This window comes from Syngnathus leptorhynchus, chromosome 11 (assembly GCF_054491065.1).
Source record: "Syngnathus leptorhynchus isolate UIUO chromosome 11, UIUO_Slep, whole genome shotgun sequence".
NCBI classification, from domain to species: Eukaryota; Metazoa; Chordata; class Actinopteri; order Syngnathiformes; family Syngnathidae; genus Syngnathus; species Syngnathus leptorhynchus.
In genome coordinates this window covers 4239985-4266557 of record NC_141205.1, presented here as the reverse complement: position 1 = coordinate 4266557, position 26573 = coordinate 4239985, and the positions used below count along the sequence as shown (strand labels likewise).

The window sequence follows — 26573 nt, the reverse complement described above, 5'->3', positions numbered from 1 at the left end:
GAGACTTTTGTATTTTGTCAGCGAAACAACCCCAAAATTAAGTTTGAACAACGACAGGGGCTCGGCTGACAAAATCAAATTGTGACATGAAAAATCCCTACTTCATTTCTGCGAGAGTTTTTTTTTTTTTTCTTTTACACAAATGTATTCTAATGTTCTATTCAGTCCTCAGTCTCCAAAGCAGACGAGGCTTTCTCCTCCTGAAAGCCATGCCGTCTTTTTGTCACAGCTTTCCTCTTCCATCCCTCCCTGACATTTTGTTCTTTCATGAATGTTGATCGCCTCATGCCACATCACACACGGTGAGGCGCTTATAAATAAGACTATTTACACCTCAAGCTGAGGAGAAACGGTTCGACAGGCCTACTGTGAGAAGTTAAACGGCAGCGTGAGAGGATGTTAGCAGAACATCAACAAGCAGATGTCATTTGACTCGGTGTGATGGAATGGTGAGCAGAAACTAGCAGAAAGGTGCATGAGGGCAGTTTAGAGTTAGAAAAGGTCCTTCAAGGGGGTTTGTGTTGCCCGTGAGCCTCAATCTAGCTGAGATCAGTGTCTAGAGGAGAACTCTATATCGAAAGAGGCTAAAACTCCTCTATGGTGAGGCAGATGAACTCTTGGATGCACTTCCTGTACTGCTGCTCAGTGGGGCTGGTGCTGGGGTATTGACCTGGTTGTCCCAGGGGAGCTTCTGCCTCTCGCATCTCCTCATTCATCCGTGCCAAACGCAGGCTGGAAGGACAGACGGGACAAAGACGGACAGATGAGATGAGCATTTTTTTTTTTTTTAGCTTTTGCTTCATTTTCTTTTCATATCCATCTATTCTCTAAATTTATCTAGATACATTTTATTTATTTAATTTTTTAATGACTGTTGTCCTTATCAAGATCGCTGGAGCCTATCTCAGCTGACTTTGGGCCCGTCTTGACACAAATCATTATTAGATATAAAATTAATTAAATAAAATAACAACGTAATATGTAGCCTTGTTTACTAAAATGAATAGTGTAGTGTTTTAGTTTAATAATCAAATAATTAATGCTATTTTCAGATCTTATTTCACCTAATTATCTTTTCTTAACCAGTGATTTCATTGAATCTAAAAAAAAATATAAAACTATATATATATATATATATATATATATATATATATATATATATATATATATATATATATATATATATATATATATATATATATATATTTACAATACATCAAACAGTTAATGAACAAAACTAATAATAAATTTGGACTACAAACTGAGCCGAAATAATGCAACGAATATTACGAGAAGTGTTCAACGGTCCAGATGTATGATGGAAAATGGAGCGGTCCATATGCAGCCCCCTGAGCTACTGGCCAATTCTGGACAAAAGCGCCAGCTCACTCACAGGGTGACGATGTCTGCGTTGGCGGCCTGCACAGCGATGCTGAGCGGGTCGTAGCCTTGCTCGTCCACCTCTGTCTGCGACGCACCTCTCTTCAGAAACAGACACACCTGGCTGCAGGACAACACAAATAAGTCAAGTGAAGTCAAGTTTATTTGTATAGCCCTAAATCACAAGCAGTCTCAAAGGGCTTCACATAGACAATCAATTGACAATTATTCTCAAAGCATCCCCTGATCTTGGGCTCCCAAAAGGGCAAGGAAAAACTCAAAAACCCCTAAAATAAGTAAGAGTATTCCCTACTTCCGGGAAGGAAATCACTTAGCGACAGATCTCCTACCCGGTGTGTCCCAGGTAGGTGGCGTGATGCAATGGGCCTCTCCCCCTCATGTCCCTCTGGTTGACATCAGCTCCATTCTGAAGCAGGAACTCACAAGCTATCAGAGAGCCCTGACAGAGAAGAGTAGACATTAGAAATACTGCTCTCAAAATCCCCCCTTCCCTCACAAAACCAACTTCTCCTCACCCCCATTACGGCCTGTATGAGTGGCGTTTTCCCATCCTCTTCCTCACTCGGAGCGTGAACGTCGGCGCCGTGAGCCAGCGCCTCCGCCATGAGGGGCAAATTGTGCAGACGGGACGAGCGCTGGAGCAGCGCGCCGGGATGGAGCTCCCTGGGATCCTCAGGGTCTGATGGTACTTCCTGTTCGATTTCGACCTCGCCACTGGAGGATTCTTCTGATTCCTCGTCTGGCGGTGGCAAAGAGCAGCGACAAAAACTCAGATGACCATTTTCAACGTCACGTGAAAAGAGCAGGGATCCTCAACGTACCTTCTTCGGTGACGCTGTCCACCACAGAACCAAACACCAGGATGTCGGTGCTGCCGTCAGTGCTTCCTCCCAGGCCGCTGTCGCTACTCAGGCCTGCGGGGCCAAACCACGCCAAACCCCGCGGACACGTTAATTATTACATCTTTTGATTTGACTATTAATACGTTTAATCAAAGGGCGGGCGACTTACTGCGAGGACCCGAGCCCGTGTCAAAGTAGGAGAAGAGGGAGTCCAGCTCATCCGGACAGAACAGGGAATCCCGGCGAAATTTGGCTGCCGCTGCTGCCGAACGTTCACAAGAGGAAAAGGTTCTGAAGTGGCTCATGGTGATAAAACAGCCACAAGGCTTGTTCGCCCCACTCACCTGCTGAGAGATTGGCAGGTGAGGCACTGCCGGGCTCATAGCGGTGATATTTCCTGCGGACTTTGTTTGGCGCCCGGACCGAGCTGTTGTGTCGCTGGCACTTCTTCACCGTCCACGGTCGGGACTTCCTTTCACCTTCCACCAACGCCTCGCTCCCGCTCATCTTCTTTAGGAAGCGTTTCTCCACATATTTGGACTTGATCCAGGCTTCTTTCTCCTGCCTGGAGCAGTAAAGTGGATATTTTTTTTAATTTGCTTATGACAAGGGGAGTAAGCGATATCTCGGTTCAAACTCTGACCTTGTACTGGATGGTGCGGGCTTTTTTACCCCGAGTTCTTCACAGGCTCCCTCATAAATTTGATTGATCACAGTGTTGCCTAATTCACACATCAGCTGAACACAAGAGCAAGAAAGATAGGCGTCCAAGAACGTCACTCAAAATCTAGAATAATGTTCAATATGATTAATCCCCACTTTGATTCTATTGACCAAATTTCAAAATTGCTGGAATTTTGTAAGGCAAAGTTTAATGAACAACACAAACTGAAGAACGACTTACCTTGAGTAGTTCTGGCTCCCATGAGTCAAGAGTCAGCGATCTTACTTTTGAGCAATGGACGCCGAGACTCCTGGAACAAAAAGTTGAATTCCAAATGAGACTTTTTATTCTATTGGTCATTTATTTGTAGGTGTCAGAATACTTTAATTATCTTCCGTCTTTATCTCTGAAGATATCGAAATGACACATTCAGGTAAACAAAATGAAAATAACTTAGTTTACTCCTTTAGAGCAATAATAGCGCTAAAAGACCTTCTTGAAAAAAAATAACAGACTACATAAAACCAAATTGTTTTTGTTACTATGCATTGAGTCTATTTCACAATTTTTTTTGCATATGGACAGACGGACACAAGAGTCAGAAGTTGAACCTGTGGATCCCAGAGCACTCGATGCACAGCAGCACTCCGAGGTTGATGGAGGCCCAGCAGGGAGCACTCTGGCCGCAATCACAGCACAATTCATTGCCCGGCAAGTTCTGCACCCTCTGGAGGAGGCCTTCACCACCTCCCCGAACAGCCTTATCCGCCCTCTCCCCCCCCCTGTCCCTGGGCTCGCTGGCCGAGTCGATGCTGCTCGTGGAGGGTGAGGCTGTGCGATCCAGGCGCTATGGAAAAAAAAAATGGAATTACAGTTCAAATGAATGTGGCTCAGAGTTAATGACACCATGCCGCCCTTGATTCACACCTCAATGTAGTAGTTGTCAGCGATGTCTTTATAAGCTGAGGCGATGCTTGCTTGAACCGCTTGGATCCACGCCTGCCTCAGTTTTTCGGATTCAGCCTGGAGCATGCAGCTTCTACAAGGGGATGGAGAGCAACTTTTCACATTCCACACAACTCAACTGCTATCTGGCTAATGATTTCGTCATTAGTTGAATCACAAAGAGTGCTTTGCTACACAAGTTAGGTTTGTAACATGAGATGACTCGACAACGAAATTACTCGATGGTGACTTGTGACGAAACTAACTACCACTTACTTGGTGGGTGAAACCACCTCGAAACAGAACCTCCTCTCGTTATCTTCACACGGTTTGACGGAGCACAGCCTCAGGTCCTCCACTACCACCGTCAACGAGTCCTGTTATTAAAGGAGAGCAGCGTCACAGTTAATGACCAAAACACATCTTCACAAAACTCATAGCACTGATTGAGAAACATTCACAAAGCCGAATTGTACCTTAAGTTTCTTTTGGTAGACCAGCTGGCTGTTCTGTATGGAAAACCATCGCCTTGTGGGGAGAGGGGGCAAGAGGTTAGGCAATCTTTATCACTTATAGTCAGGGGAAATTAAAACAGGTAAAAAGCAAAGTATTGCAGTTTTTTTTTCAAGTCAGTCAGGCTTTACCTGTTCCAGGTCTTAAAAGCATTGCTGGCTCTCTTGAAGAGGTATCCCTCCATGACGACACCATTGGGGGCATCCACATTGAACTCCAATTTGGGGTCATCGTAGGAAAAGTCCTGTGGAGACATGTTGCTTAGATTATGTATTGCTCAAATTTGGAATCAAGTTTCTGACTCATTTGTAACGAGTGGCTCATTCATTAAACACATCTGATGGGTTTCGAGAATAGATAGGCGTCTACGTATAGACGACAATTACGTGCTAATTATATATGGAGAAGAAACGAAGCAAGTGTGTCGGCGACAGTGGCTCCATTGTGAGAGTTGGGTGACTCAAATGACGAGGCAACAGCTCAGTTTAGGTGAAGTTTCCATTGTGCAGAGGTGAATGCTAGGCCATCTGTTCCTCAGCTTACCTTTCCATATTATCGTCTTTCTATTTGTCAAGTCACCCTCTCGGTTTCAACACTGAGATGCAATTCCACAAAAAGGGAATTAAATCCGCTGCACGCCACTTGCGATAAAAAGACAGGAAACGAGATCCATAAAGATAAGACAGCTTCAAGGTCATGTTTTCCCTTTGTTAAGGGTCTCTTTAGACAGTTCATGTGATTGGATGATAGGATTCAAGATTCAAGAAGAATTTATTCGCCATGTTTGAGCGTGCCAAACAAGGAATTTGACTTTGTTACATCACAGTCTCTACTAACTGAACAGTTGCACAGCAAATAACTTTATAGACATTTCTGTCCCGGCTACTCAGTACAATCTGGCTACAGTGACAATAAATCACTATAAAAAAAAAAAAATCATACAAATTTGGATAATAGGCCTGCAATACCATCCCATAGACAGCGATGACAGAACAAAACAAGTCCGCTCAGGTGTACGAGTTTTTCGAGGTTCAAAACAAGAGCAGGTGACAAAAGCGTCAACCAAAAGCGTCAACCAAAAGCTCCTACTATTGCAACGACAGCTAAAACAAAACTTTTCTCACCAGTGGATAGCTCAGCCGTCCAAGTATCTTCATTTTTACAACAGTGACTTCCAACAGGTATGTTACAAAAAAAAAAAGTGAAATTATCTTTACAAAATTATATTAAATAAATAAATAAATTATAGTGGTCTTTCTGAACAAATGTGGATGAGAAAAAAAAAGTCTCTTAATATCGGGAAACTAGCGCAGCCCTCATCCATTGAGACCAACGGCAGCCCACTCGTGTCGTTCCTCAACCTCCACGCGCTGCTCTGCACACTGGCGCGCCGCGTGGAAGCGACACGGGTGCTTCATTTGCATACAGCTGTGAGGTCTCGCTGCCCCCCGTGACCCCACCGCGGCTGCCGGATCGGAGGGGGATCAAACATTTCATCCCTCCCTTTGTCAAGCTGGCGGCGACATCCTCACTTTTATGGTGGAGTTGGCTTTCCATCTGCCCGTGGAGGTGACGAGTGTTCCTGCCTAATCAAGCTGACATTATGGCTCCCCCAGCACCGGCACGGAACCCCCGCTTCCCACCTTAAATCAGTCGCGACCTGAAGAATGCAGCATACAAGTGGCACAAGGGTAGCGCACCACAAAACTGCTATGGACACGTGACACGCTGTGATATAAAACAATTGTTTAAAAGATACAGGAAAATGGGGAAAATTAATCTTATATTCCATGTTACGATAAAGATTATCGTATTAAGGCACTGAAAGAGTCTCATCGCAATAGTCCACCACTAAAGATGCGACCAAGTCAACTAGTTACTGTTATTATTCTGCATTAAGTAGAAATGCAAATATATTGCACTTGTTTCATTTCACCAGGCACATGTGAGAATTAAGAATACATATTTCACTTTGCAAAGAACTAGTTACGATTAATCGATTCATCCACAACTAATCAATCATTAAAGTAATTGATCATTTTGATAACCAATAGAAAAACTATTTTTAAATCGTCACAAAAATAATGAGTCAATTATGCTATGGGCTAACAATTGATTATTATTTATTGTAATTGCTGTTGTTTGCAATGGTGAAGAACTGCTTTGCTTAACCTCAGGTGATCTCATATATTTGTATCATCATCAACTATCATTAATGTTTTGGCGTCTGATTGCATTTTCACTCTCTCATTTGCCAAACGTCACTCTGTGCAATTTTAATCCAAACATTTGTTTTCACTACCCGCCTCGCACACACAACAAAGTTGTAAATGCTGGAGAAATGGAGGCAGAGCAAAGTAAGGCAACAATCCTCTTGGGAGCCACAATTAAGTCGCCTGTACACAAAGGACAGCCAGTGAAAAGGACAGCAGGGAGGAGTTTAGAACAAACAAAAAGAAACAAGCACCCATTTAGCACAAAAACAAAAATATAGCATGAAACCGAAGGCACCTGCCTTCATTCCCTCACCTGCAACCTCGTTGTATTGTACTTGAGCTCCTTCACACCTCACCCTAATTCAACTTGAGCCGAGCGCACAATCACAATCCTCTCATCTACTGCATTGATGTCATGGCCATCAAAAAATAGCAGCTTTCATCTATTATTCACAAAGTCGGCTGTCTCGTGGCTTCCTGGAGTTTAAAAAAAAAAAAAAAAAGAACTTTTTCTTTATGGGGGAAATTGTGTCAAATGGCTCGTGGTGAACATTCTCTGCTGCTTTTGCTCAATTTCTTTTGCAGATGTTTCTCCAGCCATTGTGTCAAAGCACTTTGTGTGCTCCAAATCGTGAAAATAATGATTTTCCTCATATGAAAATGCCACCGGATTGTTTACTATAACTCACTCGCCCTCACGAATATCTTCTGTTGCTTTTGGCTATGATGAGGAGAAAGTGGGTTAAAAGTTCTCTTCATCTCTCCAATCTCCAATGACCTTCTGTCCTCTAGTCAGTGGTACAAAACTACAGACCCACATCTGAGTGTCAGGCCAGCTGCGGTACTACTCAGAATAACAGTCCCATTTCCCGCCTGGGTCGTAATCCCAATCTGTGAGGTTTAGCGGGATTAGTCTTTCCATTATGGTGCACGCTGACAGCTCAGCGCCCAGCGGCTCTTTCAGCGGACAATCCGATTGATCGATTGCAGGAAAAAAATATATAAAGGAAATAACCAATCATGCAGAATCATAACAAAGCCTGTGAGTTGACAAAAAAAAACAATAATGAGGGGAGTTAAACACGAAAGAAGAGGAAGAAACGAAAGAATGCCACATTTTTTTTTAAATGAGAGTGAAAAAGAAAAGCGCAGCCCACCGACTGTTCGATCCGCCGGCCACGACTGGAAATGAGCAACACCAGTCGAACTTCTTTCTGGCTCGAGTAATATTTTATAATAATAATAATTCTGTTTAATGATCAATGCCAGCAACAGGCAGAACAATGAAATGCCATTAAATGGCAGAAGGTAACAAATCTATGAATCCACCTGTTGTCATTCATACAAGTCATAACTTGCTGCAGGAATATGAAATGAAATATAAGATTATGATGATATCAGTAATTTTTGTGGCATTTTTCTTGATGGTGTGCGATGAGATGAATGTAAAATATAAGGCTTGGCTCAATAAAGGTTGGGGAAACACTGCCTTGACCTTCATATAAAACGCTCCCTATCACTCACTTGGCTGTCATTGTTCGAGTTTTCGGAAATGCAGTGTGTCCAAAATTTTCATCACAAAGACATAATTATGTGTGTGCATGCGTATGTGTGTGTGTCTGTCTATCTGTCTGTTTTTTTTTTTTTATTTGCAAAGCAGAACAGATTGAGTGACTGATCTATTCAGAGCAAGTTTATAGAGGGAGCCACAATGCGATGACTATAAAACGGAATCAATGGATTTGTTGCAGATGGCGTGTTTATGTCTGTGTGCGTGAACGGGAGAGACACACGCGCGAGCGAGCGAGCGAGCGCCAAGCACACATGTTGGGTGAAATCACACCGCCAAACAATAATAACCCTAAAGACCGTTTCATTGGGAATGTCGTGACACAAAAGTTACACATTCATCACATTGACTTATATTAAATTCCTTCAGACACCAATTAAACGCTAACACATTTGTAGGCACTAAAATGTTGTCTTATCCATCTGTCGGAAATGTCTGAAGAGATTCATGTGCAAAACACTTCAAGTCATGTTAAGTATGAAGGCAAAACAAACTCACCTGCATCAGAGTCTGAAGAAGAATGAGGCCGATTGAAGACAGAGAGAGACAAACACACACATTACATTAGATGACATTGTGATTTTTCAAACAGCTTTAGACAAAGGCCAGAAACAGCCTTGTTCATCAAATTTGGCATTAAGCCTTCACTTGGCAGCTAATTTTATCTGAGGGATGGGCTAAGTCAGGCCAAAAAGTTGTTGGCATCTACTGCCCCAACAGATGGATTATCTCTGTGAGGCATCGCCAAGCAAACAATAGCTTTTATTCAGCGGCTTGACCTATAAAATATATCAAAGTGACTCCATGTGAGCTGCTTTTCCCTTTCAAGTTGACCAATTAGCTACAAAAGAAGCAGTGAAAATTCAGCACAGTGAGATGAGGAAGAACTTGAAATTCGATGGAAAAAAGTCTGACGTCAATTAACAGTGTAACATTGTAAATGTTTAATCAAAAAAACAAATGACAATAAATAATAATCATATAACAAAAGGCAAACGAAAGTTAAAGATGTCTTCTTCTCTCACCCTTTGTTGGATGATCGCATGTTTATGCTCCAACTCTCTCTTCTCCACCGCTGAGTCGATGACAAGCTGATCCAGCTGCACAAAGCAGAGCAGAGCGAATGAGACCATCGCATGAGCCAAATGAAGGTGGAACTTGAAATAACCGCCAGATGCTTTGACATCTGGAGGCAGCACATTCAAATAAGAATGGAGGAAGGACTTCTGTCATGTCAGCTATAGGATTTGGTTTTCCTCACCTGGGCAGCCAGCTTTTTCATGTAGGGGTCAATCTCATCCAGAATGTTGAAGCCTTGTTGGAAAAGAGTATACTGGGCACGCATGAAGGACAGCATCTGTACAGGTTGAGAAGCTTCCACTTGTCATCACAGAAACATGCAGCTTTTTTTTTCGGATACAAGCGAGTTGAGCAGTATCGATGTGAAACTAAGAGAAAGAAATGTGGGCTCACCGCATCCAGGATTTCAAACTTCTTCCTGGCCTGAAGCACATTAATCTGTTCAGGAAAGAAAACAAAACTTTCATTTATCTCTCTGATTCAACAGAACAGATTGGTGGAAAAAAGTTTCATGCTGATGAAGTTGCTGTGGATCATTAGCGCAATCTTGTGGACACTTTTTGTATGGCAAGATGTATGTAGCCCACCTGTAGTACGTAGTCCAGGGCCAGGTGCCTGAAGGCTTTACGGCTGAGGACAAGAGCTTGCGTGGCCTCCTCCGCCTCATGGACCTTGTTCCTGGGGGCTTGGGCATTCTTCACCTGAGCTAGTTCCATGTCCTCTCGAACGCGATCAAACTGCTTCTTGGTATCCTTGAACTTGCGCACGTCACTATCGTAAAGAAGCATGCAACAGGTCAATCGGCAACTCACCGGACCTGAAATATTTGATATGCATAAAAATCTTACTCTTTAATGAAAGCGTGAAGCTGTTGCTTGATTGATCGCTGAGCTTGGTCGAATAAAATCTGTGGAAAGACAAGACAGAGAAGGACATAAGAAGAAAAGAAGAATCCATTTGTTTTTCATTCGAGCGACACGGTCCCTTTGTGAGTAACTTGAGACTCGGTCGTAAAAAGAAGTGCATTTTGTCACATTTTCGTTTGGTGGTTTGCAATATTTCTTTTTCTGCACTGTTCACACAGCGTCATTGGGAGACACAAGCTGTAGTTTCTTGTTTAACCACATGGTAGCGTTCTAAACTTGGATCCCTCTTATGGGGAGGAGACGTGAGGTAGAAAAGGCATACGCAAAGGAACAAGGTCACTCTCACCGAGGCAATGTTATCTTTATAAATGCTGCTCTCCTATTGGAGCTAGTTTGATTGTGCAAGAACAGCACAATCATATTTGACACCGTACCGTCAATAGTTCAAGTCCTGATGAATAACCATCTAAACAAAAAGAAATGTTCCAAATGGTGGGAAAACAGCATGACAGGGTAACTGCTGCAGTGTGTAACAAGTCAACAAGCTAAGCTTTTATGAGTTTGTGGCTTGACAATACAACCTTTGTTTACCAAATAACACGAAATTTTCCATGTTGTCTCGGACGACTCGTGTTGTTTCATTTCCTGTTTTTCTTATAAAGGTCAGCAAATAGGTTATGAATAGGGATTATTTCATTGTTTGGCATGATAACAAGCTAAATTCAAGTTACAGGACAATTAATGCTGTGCTAAGAATTGCTTGGTACTTTCCACAGTGGTGAGGTTGCCAGCCCACCCTGAAATCTAAAGCAGCTCCATCAGGCTCATTCAAAAGGAATACCAGTAATCCAAAAGTTCCACGCAAACCTGCTTTGGATTATGGTGTCCTGTTGGGCGTGACCCCCACATATCATCATGTCGACTCGCTTTGCCTTGAAACATTGGTGTCACGTTCAAAGACCTTGTTACTGTGGCCGAGCCTGCGCAACAGTTGCTGACAAGCAAATTCCTTATGTTCATATATACTACAATATGAATTCATAAATATTGAGGCAATAAATACATGAATTCAGTCAGTTCCTCAATTACTACACAAAAAAAAAAAAACGTGAAAAGGCATCAGTCACAAAGTCGGCCATCTGGATTGCACTTATTCCAGCAGTCAAAGTGATTAAAATTTTGGAACACTTTGTAGTTAGATCCAGTTGACACAAATCATGGACAAGGTTAGAAATATCTTACCATAAAATATTTCAAAAATGTTTTTAAAGATAGAGAGAATGGGTGAGGCCTTTCCATAAGATTAGTCTCTATCTGCGCTATTAACAAGATGTGAGGTTTCAGAAAAAGGCAAAGTAGACCTGAAGATGGTCCACAGAAAACACAATTAGGCGTATTTGTGTCAACACCAACCCCATTAAATCCAATTTTACACCAAACAGAAAGAGTGATTCAATCAAACTGAGCTGATAGATCCTCTTGTGTTCAGCACACATTGAGTTGATTTGAAAAGCTTAGAGAGGTCAAATGGGATTGACCCCTGGGGAAGTGAGTCAAATGGAAGACAGATACAATAACAGTAGGACAAACATTTTTTTTATTGTTGCCTACGTCTGGGTTTTGGAGTTTCATTTGCCATGCCCTTCAAGAGTATACTAAAAACAGAAGCTGCCAAGGACGGAACAATGTCACTAGAGAAGAAACAACAATGAACACACGAGGTGGGGAAGTCTATTAGCAAATGAGGGAGGGGGGGGGGGGGGGGAACAGAACATAAAAGCCTTCTGCGTGATTAAAATATTTAAAAAAAAAAGGAACCTCATGAATACAAGCAGAGCCACCTACAAAGCAGACTAATCAGCAAATCTGGTTTCTACCTTATTATTAAAAGATCCCCCGTACCATTTGATGTGTGAATTAATTCCTCTACTTTATATCAGCTCTACTGTGTGTGTGTGTGTGTGTGTGTGTGTGTGTGTGTGTGTGTGTGTGTGTGTGTGTGTGTGTGTGTGTGTGTGTGTGTGTGTGTGTGTGTGTATGTGTGTGTGTGTGTGTGTGTGTGTGTGTTTGTTTGTTTTATGCAATAGTGAGCCCACTCGAAAGTGAATGTCTTGGTATCTTGGATGCATTTGATGCCCTTTTTAAGACAGCAGACAAAAAATGCTCCTTCATGTTTATTCGTCCGGTCTGGCTCAAGTCTATTGTAAAAGAAGAAGAGTTCTCACCATATGGTAGTTGACGATCTCCTGGAGACTTTCGCCACACTTTTCAAGGCAGTCCTACAAACACAACACATATTTTTGTATAAAGCCAGCATCTGATTTCATGGGAACAGCAAAGATAACCCCAAAAAACATCAAGACGCTCCCATTTTCTGGACGTCTCCATGTCTAGACAATACTTGTTTATACAGCTCTACTTGTTTGATTCACGTGGGGAACCGCCGGAATGTCTCGTTCGAGTCAGAGGGATACGAGGGAGACCTCGACCTACATTTGGAATTGATATGTTTGTGTGCCCGGCATGCTAACAGAAGAACTCACCGATACCATCTCTTCTTTCTTGCATTGCTGGGACAGGTCCTTGATGCCGTTCACAAAAAGCTTGTTGGCGTTGACGTAGGCCCTGCCGGCCTCGATCATACCGCTGCACAACTTGACCAGCTGAGAGGAGCAAATACAAATTTGGACACTTTAAAAACCCATTGACGCGTTCTATTTAAAAAAAAAAAATGCTTCAGACAACACGACACAGCGATATTAATAGTCGCAGCGATTACATAAATCAAAGAAAGCTTAGGTAGATTGGCAGTTGCAAATAAAACACAAATGTGGCCAATTCAGTTGTTTTTTTGAACGACTATGTTAATGAACTTCATTATTTTTCTTCCAAAGGGCTAAACTGACATTTGACACAAATCAGGATGATCGTCTACATCGTACATGCTTAACATCCTGAACATTCCATCTTCCATTCTTTTAAGGCACTGACTTGTGCTTGTCATTTTAGAGATGAAGAGTCCCACAGAGACACACTCGTAAACATTTCCAAGCATACTTGGGTCAGTCGGAATGTTTCTTTGCCAACATTTTTCAAATGCTTTTTTTTTTTTTCTCTACTCTCTCATTCATTCAACAGAACTTATTTCCGGCAAACCGAACAGCTCGTGTCAGTAACTTTATATAGATTGTTTTGACATTTTCAAAAGTGAACCTCAAGTTGTGTATGACAAACAAGCTATTTTTTTTCTCCAGTATTAACATTTAATTCATTTTATAATGGTAGACAAATAATACAAATACAGGGCGGGGATGCAAAACAAATAAAAACAGAACCCTCCCAACAAAAGATGACGATAGGGTAATTCCACACTGGGAATTTAGGCAGTTAAATAACTCAGCCAAATGTTCCCATCACAAGTTAAATCGCAAACAAGGGAGCCGTCTTTGAGGGTGTAAACATGTAAATTATGGGCTGCAGACAGCTCAAGAGTGGTGTGCAAACTATGCATTCCCACTTTGCGGGTAATATTACGCACCAGAGTGGCACAGTCTTTAACACTCGGAAAGAGTGTGTTGCCGAGAACTTGAGAGCTATGCCGAGGAAGGAGTGAATAAAACATCGCATCTCGTGCAAACGCTCGTCAGCATCAGCCAATGTGAGTTTGGTGGCCGCTTACAGATTGATGGAATGACTCATTTAGCTCTTACATGTATGTATGTATGCATAAGTCATACCAGCATCAGACATAAAACATTCATATGAAATGTACATTACACAATTTTATGTCTGAATCAACACAACAGCAATTCCTGGCTTGCTCTTTCACAACATATCTGCTCGTGAGTTATCTGATGGGGGGCAATGTGATCTCATCGCGTGCTGCACCGAGCCCCCCCAGGGTCCGAACATGGCCATTACAGGCACAGTATATGTGTCAGCTTGTCAACAAATGGGCTGAAAGAACCACAGGGGTCCACTTGGGAGTCACGTCGCTACATCTGTTCAAATCGGACCAAATAGGTTGTGTTCATTGACTGATACTGCAACAATGGAATGGAGAACCTTCGAACCATAGCAAACGGAGAAATATGTCAAAGTATGAGCAGATTTGGTTGTTAAAGGACACGTGAGAATATCAAATGTAGCAAATTCGGCAAGTACAGTGGAATTCATTCCATATCATTTTTATATCGATTTCGATGCTGTCAGAATACACCTCGGGCAGTGTGAGGTCATCCCGCCAAAGCAGTGTAAGAATAAATGACCCAAATGGAACCTCAAGTCATCATTCAAAGTTCAGTGGAGGGTCCCAACTTGCTCGGAGCAAAAATTATGTGATGGGGTGGATGTGATGTGTCACCCACCAGCCTGCTCATTTAACTGCTGCAGGAGACTTTTAAAAATTGCAAATGTTATGAAAGACCAAATTCATAATATGATTGAGCTGTTTTGTAGTTGAGTCTAATGTGATAAAAATTCAAGTTGATTTCCCGTAAAGGCGTATTTGGACAAACAGAAACAAAACAAACAAAAAAATGAACATCTACTGCCATCGCTGATTTATAAGCACTTGGAATAATGAAATGTCCGACCGACAAGTTTTTATACGTCTGTGCGGCTCCAAAAGTACAAAAATAAGGTTAAGTCATACAAACGTGTCGTGCATTCTGGCATCATATTAAATTATCATGACAACAGACTCGTGATGCGGTGCAGTTAATACAACCTGACTCAGAAACATCTATTGGTTTATCGAAAGAAACATGACCTCAGCTCTGAGACTCCCAGGGGACAAGGAGCCATGTATTTTCATTTTACATAAAGCACTAAATCATATTAAAAGCGCATGGCAATAATGCAGCGGGAAATGTATTCCTAATGTCAAATTTGCTTCACCAACCCAACAATTATTTATGATCATTTTTATATGAATAAACATTGTACTATTTTGACATCAACTAAAATTGCTGACACAGGCAAAAATGGCAGTGGAACAACAACGGGCGACTGTAATGTTTATATAGTGCGCTCCAACGTTATGGGCCAGCCAATTGGACTTAGCACAGCACATCTGGTTTTAATGGACTGATACAAAGAAAACCAATTAAAGTTCACACATCAACTAAGCACTGATGACGTTTTTCAGGGAAACAGGATTCCAGTCAAAAGAAAACATATTTGTTTTCGTAATCTGTACGATCCATACCTTGTCCAGCTTTGCCTCGATCTCTACCACGTCTGTCTCCACATCATCAATGCCGGCCCTGAAACAAGAAAAAACAAAGTTACTGAAATGATGATGGACTTGGAGACACACACACACACAAACTCTGACTTATGAGTGTCCAGAAGATTTATAATATGAACAAAATATTAGGACATGACTGAAGGAAATGAAAGTAATCAATGAATTCATTACGAGCAGTATCTTTGTACTTTATTTAGTCTACTGTCGTGATGATTTTATGACATCACATTTAATCAACCTTTAAATTCATCTTTAACAAATGAACAAACACTGTGAATCTGGCTCAAGACTTTTTTTTTTTCATCCCTGCTGCATAATAACATGCAACCAGACACCATACGTCATGCTTGCTCAGACTTTCGCATTAATCCCAATGATTAAGATTAGCGGTAATGGCCCAGCTGTAAAATCAATCAATGACATCATCCGAGTTTCAGGATTCATAAAGTCAACACAAAAAGGCAAAAAGGAATATGTAGCTTTTCTTTTAGGAGTCAGCATCTAGTATTTCAAGGATAACAACACTCATATGTAATAATAATAAATCAGAAGGCCTCACAAAAGGTCTCACAATAAAACATTTGAAAAGGATCAACATTGTTCAAGACGTGCTATGGTTTATTTGAATTCCACAATGACAACATCAGCTGAAGCTTATTTGGATCGGATCCAGCAAGATTTCGGCGACACACCCTCCGTGAGCTGCTGGAACAAGGCCCTCGTAACAGCCAGACCCCTTGGGGGGATGGCGATGATCTCACCATAAAATGGCAAAGCCAGACTCATCTGAAACTCTTTCCCACCGGGCAACACCCTCATGGCAGAAGACCTGGAAAAAAGTGCCTTGTAAATGTCTCGCCCCACTTTGGAGCTATACGGGAATGCTCTTTTTCACCTGTTCCAAAAAAAGAACATTGATAGAATTCCTCAAAGTGTTTATCCAATTTGTCTAAGAAGAACACACTCCTGACACAGCAGGGTGAGCACGTGTGTGGTCTCCACGGGAGGTATGTTGCGTGTGTATGCAGATGTCCGCTACCGTTGCTGAAATGCGCAGTCGACTATTCAACCGTCACTCATTTGCCGTTCTCCAATCAAACACGTGCGAGTGGTGTTTCGGTGCGGGGGGGGGGGGTCCGAGGTTAAGCTCATGAAATCAAGCATCACGCACTGTCAATGAGACGTGATGGCCAAGATCTTAACCGTGAAGCCAATGCAGGCATCCCCTCAATGTGGTTTGTGTTCCAGCTCCAACACGTCTGTGTCCACAAACACACGAAAGTACACCATGAGACTTGTCACAGTTGAACACGGAAAGCTTTCTGTCAGATTGTCCTCACACCAGACTTGACTGCTGATCTACGTCTTTGTTTGCAATACAGGATTCAAATCAGGAGAATGACCCTCAACGTTGATTCTATAAACAGAATTAGAATTATCAAGAATAGTTTCTACAAAGACACTAACGGTCAGTTTAAATCGTTTTTTTTTCCCTCGGCCTCATGAGCTACACCTGATGCCCCAGTTGCTTCAAAATGAATTGAGTGTCGATCTTTTCAAAAGGCAAAACTGCAAATCACTTCAGCATTGACTAAGAAAGTTCTCCTACTTAGTATTGCATTATACGAAGCAATACTTGTCATTAAAAATATATGTGTAATGTAAATATCGTCATTGCATGTAAATATATGTGCAAATATATATATGAATATATTTAAAAAAAAAAAAACAATGCAAATGCAAATAAATAGGGGAATAATGGGAAAGCTACTTTAAAACACAGTTCACCCGCAACACTTATTACTCACGCCTGTGTCCACTGTGTGTGGACATACTGTACTGTATGAGGAACAACCTCAGGCTTTGAACAATGATGATGTAGCCGGCCAGCCCAGTCAGAAAAGGGAAGGGGGGGGGGATGGGCACATGCTTGTTACCAGTGGTAACATACAGTAAAGGGTCTAACATCATCGGCAATGGGGGATGGGAGGGTTAGCTTCACGTGCCCTGCCTGGCGCCACATGAAGGCATTGGTCAGACCCAACCAATCTATTCTGGTCCCACCACTCCTGCAGGACGTTTGCGTGGATATCGTTCTGCATCTCTTCACATTAGTGTACACACACACACACACACACATAAATAGTGGAATCCACTGCGACTCACAGACTCGATGTGTCACACGACATCCCATCCACATCAGCATCACTAGAGGGACAAAAGGGCCTTCTGATACCAGTTAAGATTGAGCCCGGCGGCAAAAAAATACTCACATGCAACAGGACATCAGCCAACACATGTGACTATGTTGATTAGAGTCGGCTAGTAAAACAAAACCGTAGTCAAAACAGAAATGTCGACTTTCCATCTGCCCTAAAAAAAAAAACAAGTGCAGTGATGTATATGCATGATATTTCTATAGGTTCTATTTATTCTTTCCTATAGTCTGATGTATAATCCCAGCAATTTTAATCTGTCAGTATTTGTGATCTGACTCAGCAGATCAAGCTATAATGGGCAGTGACCTATTTTCTTGAACAGACATCAGGTGAATGGAGAGCAATTGCAATCTCCGACAGAAACACAAATGGATCAGGAGCACAATATGACAGATGAGGCACACACAAATTAAATTCAGGAATCACGTCAAAGACTAGTCCCAAAAAAAATAAAAATAAAAGCACACACACATGCCGAACATCCTCATTTATAATTACACACTTTGATCCTCCACCCGCAAGTTCAGACTGAGCACACGTCAAAATATATCCTTCTCGGAATTCCAAGTAGGGAGGCAACCATAGCAACCGTTCATTGACCCAAATCACCATAGCAACAGGCATCAGCATTACTCACGCTTTTTTTTTTTTTTTTGTAACTGACCAATTTCCTCTTTGTCTAACTTGATTGTACTTGAGCATCTCCCCGCCACTCCCTTTTATCTTGCAATAATCTCCATGTGCTTTCGAATCACTCATCCGTAGCCTAATTGCTTTGTTTGCTAAGATTTAGCACAAAGTGAGAAGGTCGAATTTTGGTGGTTAACGTAACAACATCACATCCTTCATTTCTTTATCTTGCCGTCAGAGGAAATATTGTGAAGCACGAAACACACTCAAGATTCAACTCAATCTTTAAGATCGACCTTCTTAAACACATCCCATAATTCTTGGTTTGCACTTTGTAGCGAGTCTGCGTACAATATGACCATGAAAGACAACAGCAGAGTCATTTGTGCATTTAATTGGACCATTTGTGAAGTCAATGCACAATGGCCACACCATTAAAGAGCGTACAAACGAGCTCAGTCATCATCACAAGAGCCTTCAATAAAGATTCCTCACATTTTGGAACACACACCCGGCCTAATACGCTGCCTTTTGACATCAATGGCGTCTAAAGGCAAACACTGGTATCTTATGCGTGGCTTACAAAGATGCCTTCACTGCTCCCTCCCCACCCCCTCCTCCATTACACTCTTTCCATGAAAAAACTTTGAGGAAGATACTTGTGTGTCATGTGATTTCAACGGAAGTCCATAAATGAGCATATTTCAAACATCCCCGAGAATGAGGACAATAAAAGTTGGAAGAAAAAGTTTCACATACTGAAGGATGTTTTTTTTTTTTACATCTTTTTTTTTTTTCTTAGCCATATTTATTTTTCACACTCTCCGTACACTTTTCTCACTGGTGCAAAACACATTATTTGAAAAAAATGAAATGCTCATGGACGCTTCCATTAACAACCTCTTTGCCTGTTATATTTTATTTTGACACATTATTTGTTCAGTAATTATAACAGTTTAATTAGACCTGATTGGTCAGATAAAAAAAAAAAAAAACACTATTGTTGATGACGCAATAATGTATAAACTGTCAATGGGTAATTTATGAGACGCTTTTAATGATGCAGTAACATGACTGAAGAAAGAATTACCGCAAGTCCTCGCTTCCTCTGCTGTTCCCTGCTGCACTTTGGATGAACTCAATGCATGTATAAATATTTCTGGCAGAGAACATGGAGGTGTGGAAACGTCATTATATCATTCCAGAGAATGGGCCGGCAGGAAACGTGTTGGAAGGCCTCAGAGCGTGATCCTTCTCAAACATATTCTGACGGCCTTGCGAGCCAGGTGTCACTTGTGTTTGTTGGAAAGTGCGACACTAGCTCGCTCTTTTGTGCCAAGACAGGAGGGAAGAGATTTAACCGGGGAAAAGTCCGACACGACTTCCATTATCTGCGCTGTCAACATGCGAGTCAAAAAAAAAGACACAAGGGAGTAAAAAAAATGATCCGCAAAAACAAAAACACTCCAAAGTTCATTCAAGCGTGCATCTACCAACTCCAGATGCTTCCCAAAAGTGTGCTAACGGAAGAACATAGTGCGTTTATGTTTGAATAACAACATCAATATCGTTTGGATGGGATGTTGGGAAATTGGGAGATAGAATTCTGGTGGCTCAGCCAGGACACAAGTAGCGTAGGCGCCAATGTCTCTGCTAACCTTGACACAATCCGATATTTTTTGAGTCTATTAATTAGCGCAAGAAAATCTCAATTAGCCATTGTCACGAAAATTGTTTGAATTCTGTCAATTCCGTGTCATTTTCTATAATCATTATTTTCGATGAAATCGAATCCACCGACGGTCTTTAGTTTTCTGGCAAAAGAAGCAGCTGTGCTGACAGCGGCGTCAAAACACAAGTTTAGAGCTTTTATTTTGTTTTCTTCTTATTTCAGATAGCTCGGACAGTCAATGACAAAGCTGCATCGCCCCAAGTCTTTTATTCTATTGTACTGCTCGGGTTTTTTTCTCGAGCACAGCACGCCAACTCATGTTTAATGCACATTGATGCATTTTCTATACGGCTTGTTTGTATTGACTTTGGGCGAGAGGCAGGGTACACTCTGTACTGATAGCCAGTCAAACAAATAGACAAGCAACTATTCACACTCTTAAAATACATCATATAGTTCTAAAAAATAGATTTGTCGATTCATCTCATGTTAATTTCCCCTTACTGCTAGTTTCAACCAGTTTACAGCTGTGGCCCAGGCGGAGCGATGACTTCTGACATTGAAGCACAACGAGCTCAAGGGTTTGATCATGTTGGGTCACGCTGCATTCACACACCCAGCGGAATGTGGCTTTACATCCTCGCTTAGTCGCTTACCACATACTGCCCACGCCACCGTTAGAGCAAAAACCCGAATGATGCAACGATGCTCAACCAGTCAAAATTCAAAAATCATTCAAGTGACAGGGTGACCTTGAGAGCAGTCAGGAAAGTGAATTTTGGCGGTCGAAGAAGAACAGCATCCGCAACGGCACGTTACGACCTGCACTATGGGACACATCCAAGAAAATATACACACAAAAAAAAAAAAAAAGCTTTCTGTGCACTGTGCTTAAATGTACTTGAAGACTAGTCGAACGTCAAAGCCCCCCCCCCCCCCCCCAACCTCTTTAACCTTCACTGAGCCCCCCTGTGGCCGTTGAGCATCCGCCCAAATGCACAATGACGCAGGCGGCATGAGAATCGAAGAGGAAGGAGAAGACCCCCTGCGGTGTACACTGTGAGCTCCCGTTCCCAGCAATAATTCACTTGTGCGTTCTTAGCATCTTTCCCGCCCACAGCCAGCTGACAACCTCTTATCGCAAAAGCTAGTGGGATGTGTTTGGCTTGGTTGGAAGCTCGCAGGAAGACAAACAAGTAGATAGAAAAAAATCAAATCGAAAAAGTAGCCTGTAATATTAATGTATGTATGCGTGAGTGCGTACGTGTGTGTGTGTTTCCATGTGAAGACGGCAGTCGTGTGTATTTTCTTCTTGTGCCACACAAAATGTTCAGTGTTAGCGCCAAATGGATGACTAAGCCATGTCTATATAACACTCCCACACGCTTTCAGCAGAAAGCCGGAAAGAGAAATTAGTATCCCTGACAACAGCGTAGAGTTGCCTGTACATAAAACAAAAAACGTCACAGTTGTCAGTTGAATATCTGAGTGGTGGTGATCAAGTGCAGGAGTTTGGATTCCAGCCACCAAAGCGACACATCTGTTCATACTCATACGGCGAAGATGCAGGAAGTGCAACGTTCTCATTTTACACAACTGTCCATACAAGGAGTAACCAAATCTTCATCGCATTTCAGTTTGTTGAATAAAAATGAAAGTGCACCAGCTGGATGAATGAAATAAGAGCAGCGGCTTCAATGATGATCGATTCATGAAAAAAAAAAAAAGTTATGACGCATAATCTCTCACATTAAAACTGTTTATTCGATGCATGAGTATGTATTTAAGGGGTCACCTGATAAATGTTTGTCTGATAGTTCCATAAAACATACGCTCACGCATTCACTATTCTTTATCTTGTGAGGAAGGAAATGGAATCTGCTGAAGGGGCCACACAGAATGGCTGTGCAGAGATCTTACAAAGCACACAAATCTCCTCTGACATAAACATTTACACTAAAACAGCAGTTCGTATTGCCTCTTTCGGTGGCGGATGTTCCGTTCGGGTCTGCGAGATTTGCCAATTCATCCCCAGTAAAGTACCTCCTGAGACACCGAGGATAAGGTTACGAATCGTTTAGAAGATTCTTTTACAGCTCAGGACAAAAGAATAGATTGGCACTACGAGTACAAAGCTTTAGGTGCATTTGTGTTTCAAAATGTCACTGCCAGTTTAAGATTAGAGCAAAATTTGGAGTTGGCAAACCAAGTGTTGTCATTCGTAAAGTCTTGACATGGCTCCAAAGGCTGTTAAATTGCTATCTATGTTTGTAATTGCTTAATCTGGCTCTCTCTTAATATGTTTAAATGTGTTTGTATGCGTGCTTAAAGACCCAAAGAAATCTCAATTCAAATGAGATCCGGTATACACATAATGAAATGTTGAAAGCGATGAGCTTACATTTGGCATCGATCTGAACAAGATTTTCCAATCATGTTTGCCCTCAAAGCCTTAAAAAAAATCCTCAGTCTGGGCGCACGTCGTTGTCTGTTCTTGTTTAGACCCAGGGGGATCAGCTGTTCTGACAGATGACACTAAGTCACCATAAATGGAGCAACAACATTCCAACTATTCCTTTTTAATTGCAGCAAATGACACACGATGGAATCTGGATCTTCTCAACTAAGTGCAAAATAAACCAACAGGGACTTTAAAATGTGCCTCGATGCAATTCTTTCCCCAGCTGTGAGATACAATGAGTAGAAGTTTTTGCTCTTTGGTCCAAAGTCAACTTCCAGTGGCGATTACCGTGAAATTTGTGCTTGTTTCACACAGACATGATTGTTAATCTCCTTCCTCTGGAGCCAGGAATCTCTGGGACACAACCTTCTTGTTCATCCAGCTACATCTGGCTGGTCCAATGGGACATACACGTTGACTCATTGGCTTTCCCGCCATGACTCTGCACGCACATACCAATGGAACCGAATAATACTTCCTGCCTGGACTTAAGACAAACTGTCCGTTACTGATCAGTGACTGGGTCTCAGCTGTTCGGATTTTCCCACTTGGATCCGGTCCATCCAACAAATGGAAAGAAACGCCCGCCCAGCCCATATGTAGAAGTACATGCGTGTGACACTGCAGGGGGGGGGGGGGGGGGTTGAGGGGAACGTTCCGGATACGAAAAAATGTGGGACTGCTGACACGGCGTATGGGAATGTTTTCGTTTGGTTGTAGTGAAAAAGACAGTGACAAGGGAATCCATCCGTTTCTGAGAGGGGAAATAAATGCTTGTATTGGATTGTCAATCACGTGTGGTTTGGGCGCCGTTGTGTTTTTTTGGATGGGTGAGGGTCAGGCCCGGTGCAAAGCGTGATCGATGATGACACGCCAAGCAGCCATCAGGAAATCAAAAGCACTTGAATAGCCAAAAGAGCAAAATGTAGTCTGCGAGAAATTGCACAGCAGGCAACACGGGTGGAGGGAGAGAGACCAAATAGATCATCCAAAAAAGAAACGGGAGCAATAAAAATAGAAATAGAGATGTGAGGGGGGAAACCGCCGAGTTCCAAAACCAAAGAGCAGAGCTCAAATAAAACGGGTGAAAGAAATTCCTAATTTAAGAAGATCCACTGGATTCCAGATGTCAGATTCTTGCATGTGAGAGAAAATGGAAAAGCCTCAACTTCATTTCTTCATCCTCTTCCCGTTACTGATGACAAATGTGTCGCAAAAACGACAACGATTGACAAAGATTCGCTTCGGTCAAAGAATCGAATCAAATCACAGATCTCATTTCATTCCAGAGTTATAAGCCTCTTCATTTCTCTCCAACTCCTCTCCCTGCCGAGACACGTGTACTTAATCGAATCAAATCCTCGGAGTGTCTGACGATGATGATTCACATCCTTTCTCCAAATTGCATTACAGCCAGAAGGTGAGAGAAGTACAAATCTGAAAACACAAGCATCAGAGCGAGAAAACGACAAAAAAATAAGATGACTTCTCTCCCTTCTGTTCAGACGAATCTTTTTTTTTTTTTTTTTAAACAAAGAACTAAATGACACAAAATGATTGCCACATTGAGAAAAGAACAAACATCCACTTCAATCGAACTTTATGTGTTTGCTTGCATCAACAATCCCAAAAAATCGAAATGAAACTTCAAATTGACCAAAAGGTTCATCGAGTCTGCTTAACCTCTCACACTAAGAACTTAGCACATTTTTAAATCTAACACACCGACATGACCTAAACACACGCTTCTCAGTTTCCTCCATTTTACCAGCATTCAACACGTGTACATACGTGTAAAGTCCTGAGAGGCTTTATTCATGCGTGGCCTAACGTGTGACGTTCCGCATATTGCACAGCGACCATTTAACGACTTCCTGGGAAGCCAAATCTCGATGGCGAATTTGGCATTTCACAGGTCCACCTAGTGCCTGCAGCTTGAGCGGAGAAAAAAAAAAAAAAAAGACAAATCAGCTCATTCATAAGTCTGATATTCACAATTGATAAAACAGCTGCAAAAAAAAAAAAACCACAAACAGGAACGGTTTGCAACATTTCTCCAAAACAAATGCGCTGTTGTTTCACTGACAAACATCTTTTGAACCAGAATAAACCAGTCGACAAGAACCTGGCATTTCAACTGGTGGGTGCGAGCGCCAATGTTGTGTGTCGACTATCGAGTAGATTGAATCAGAGAAGATGCTGCTTGCCGATAATCCTATTTCATATAAGTCCCCGCAGCGGCACGTGCGGCCCCAGCGACGGGAAAAGCTGCTTCGTGGTGGATTCGGCGGGAGCGGCCACGTGCTGGGGAATGATGTCAGGCTACGTACCACAGGCATGCAAAGAACACATATGTTCCAAAAAAAATGTGCTCAGATGACAATTTTGCATCCAGACTGGCACAACGGAGCTTGTTACTTTCACTGCTGATCATAATCATCTCAGCAATGTGTCAATTTCCTGCAGTATTGACGGGATCTTCTCGATATTTTACAAGCACTTATTGCAAAAGTTCAAAGACGGTTCAAATGTTATTTTGCTTAAAGAGGATGGAGCTTTGTTAATAGACAAAGTTCTTTGGGATTTAAAGTTGCTTTTTAATTGCAGATCTGAACAGATGACATGATTGCACAGGAGACTAGTGAAAGTAAAAATGAAAGACGGTAAAGTCCCCCCCACGTACACTTTAAAACACTTTCCACTCTTCTGAGAAGACTTTGTGCATTTTTTTGTTTTCATTCAGAGCAAAGCAATATCTCATCAGGTCACAAATGCGTTGCCATCATAAAAGTGACTATATCAAATAGAAATCAATAAATTGTTTGGTCCTGCTATACCTTCAAAAGAAAATCTATTATGGCCAAATGGAACAGTTGTTGATTTTATGGCATTTGACAGATTTACGGAGCAAGCAATTTTGAGAAAATGCAGAATTCTTAAGCAGAGCTGTGCATTGTCAAATGATCTTTAACATAATGTGCTGTATAGAATAAGCATTGGGTGGTTTCGAATGAGGCGACTTAATGTGAGTGGTCTGGAATCCGTCTTAATGTTTGTTGGTGTCTATTTCCAGCGAGGGTCAAAGGGGGATTTCAAAGTGCTTTTCTCTGAAATACTTTCAAGCAGTAAGGACACTGTGTGAAAAAAAAAATCAACTTCACTCTGCTGTCACTTCATCCTCTCAAACTCCGGCTCATTGGTGGGAGGCAATTTTAGTCCCCCTCTCACTTAGGATGGCTGCATTTTTATATTTCAGGCAGCTGGCACATCAGTCCGCATTATCTCAGACAGGTGAAGAGATGATACGCAGGATTAAAAAGCATGACGCAGGAAAGTAATCCAGACATATTTGCAAAAACTCGGCGCCAGATAGATACCCGGAGCATAGAGAGGACACTTTAATCTGCCAATAAATAGACAGCACATTTGAAAAGTCATTTCAGGAAGGAGCACTTTCAAAGTATTTGAAATACATCAACATGACGGATTGTGGTCAAGATTTCAATAAACCACAGGATTCCCTTCTTTTGTTCACAACCTTTTGCCACCCAGTGCTGGCTTTTCAAATAAATATAGCCAGACAGATTGTGACCGCTCATCCTTTTTTTTTTTTTTTTCTCTTGCAAGTAACCATAGCAACCACTCTAGACGAGGCAAAAAAAAAACCTCGGGGGAAGCAGCACGACGTCATCTTCCACGCCCGCTCCACTTTGAGAAACACACACACAAAAGAATACCCTTGTACACAACTACCTGAAACCCGGAGATTATAATCTCAGCCATCCAGCAGGTTGAACGACATTCACCTGCACGTATGAAGGTGAAGACTGATCATTTAAAGTCAGAAGAAGAATTTGTATCCTGAATCCGTTTTGTTTTTTGGAATGAGGACAGTCACTTATTCAATGACGTCCAATTGTTTGTTGATCAAATTGTGAATGAGGCCGAAGCCGCTCGACTTGTTGGAGTAGGTGAAGAGGAAGCAGACCGGGGTCGGTGTGTTGGGTTCTTTCACCGCACAGCTGTGCACACGCTGACCGGGGGATAAATATTACTGGAGGCCATTTTTCATATTTATAAGACAGTTCAAAAACACAGGAACATGACATATGGGTTTTGTTAAAGCAGAAGGTCTGTCAAGAACTAAAATGCTAGCACTACGCAAAACTAGAGTTCTGTGTGCATATGTTGCTCAAATTATTCAAAGAATCATTTTTAAACTACATTCGTGTGCCCTGCAGTT

The 26573-nt window shown here is 41.9% G+C and overlaps 1 protein-coding gene across 2 annotated transcripts in view; it reads right to left on the bottom strand.

Annotated features, from left to right (window-relative positions):
• Positions 1 to 26573, bottom strand: part of acap3b (ArfGAP with coiled-coil, ankyrin repeat and PH domains 3b) — a 32875-nt gene that overhangs the window by 3901 nt on the left and 2401 nt on the right. Inside the window, exons 2-24 of one of the 2 annotated variants that reach the window (XM_085924385.1) lie at positions 15307 to 15364; positions 12641 to 12760; positions 12323 to 12376; positions 10080 to 10138; positions 9819 to 10002; positions 9625 to 9669; positions 9413 to 9508; positions 9177 to 9251; positions 8650 to 8661; positions 4497 to 4609; positions 4329 to 4380; positions 4129 to 4229; positions 3835 to 3946; positions 3519 to 3754; positions 3148 to 3217; positions 2887 to 2981; positions 2588 to 2808; positions 2413 to 2505; positions 2223 to 2324; positions 1917 to 2140; positions 1731 to 1840; positions 1394 to 1504; positions 671 to 732 (exon numbers count right to left, since the gene is read on the bottom strand). In XM_085924385.1, coding sequence (XP_085780511.1) covers positions 671 to 732; positions 1394 to 1504; positions 1731 to 1840; positions 1917 to 2140; positions 2223 to 2324; positions 2413 to 2505; positions 2588 to 2808; positions 2887 to 2981; positions 3148 to 3217; positions 3519 to 3754; positions 3835 to 3946; positions 4129 to 4229; positions 4329 to 4380; positions 4497 to 4609; positions 8650 to 8661; positions 9177 to 9251; positions 9413 to 9508; positions 9625 to 9669; positions 9819 to 10002; positions 10080 to 10138; positions 12323 to 12376; positions 12641 to 12760; positions 15307 to 15364 — 2405 coding nt within the window. The remainder of the gene's footprint in view (positions 1 to 670; positions 733 to 1393; positions 1505 to 1730; positions 1841 to 1916; positions 2141 to 2222; positions 2325 to 2412; positions 2506 to 2587; positions 2809 to 2886; positions 2982 to 3147; positions 3218 to 3518; positions 3755 to 3834; positions 3947 to 4128; positions 4230 to 4328; positions 4381 to 4496; positions 4610 to 8649; positions 8662 to 9176; positions 9252 to 9412; positions 9509 to 9624; positions 9670 to 9818; positions 10003 to 10079; positions 10139 to 12322; positions 12377 to 12640; positions 12761 to 15306; positions 15365 to 26573) is intronic. The other variant, XM_085924386.1, reaches the window with a different exon arrangement.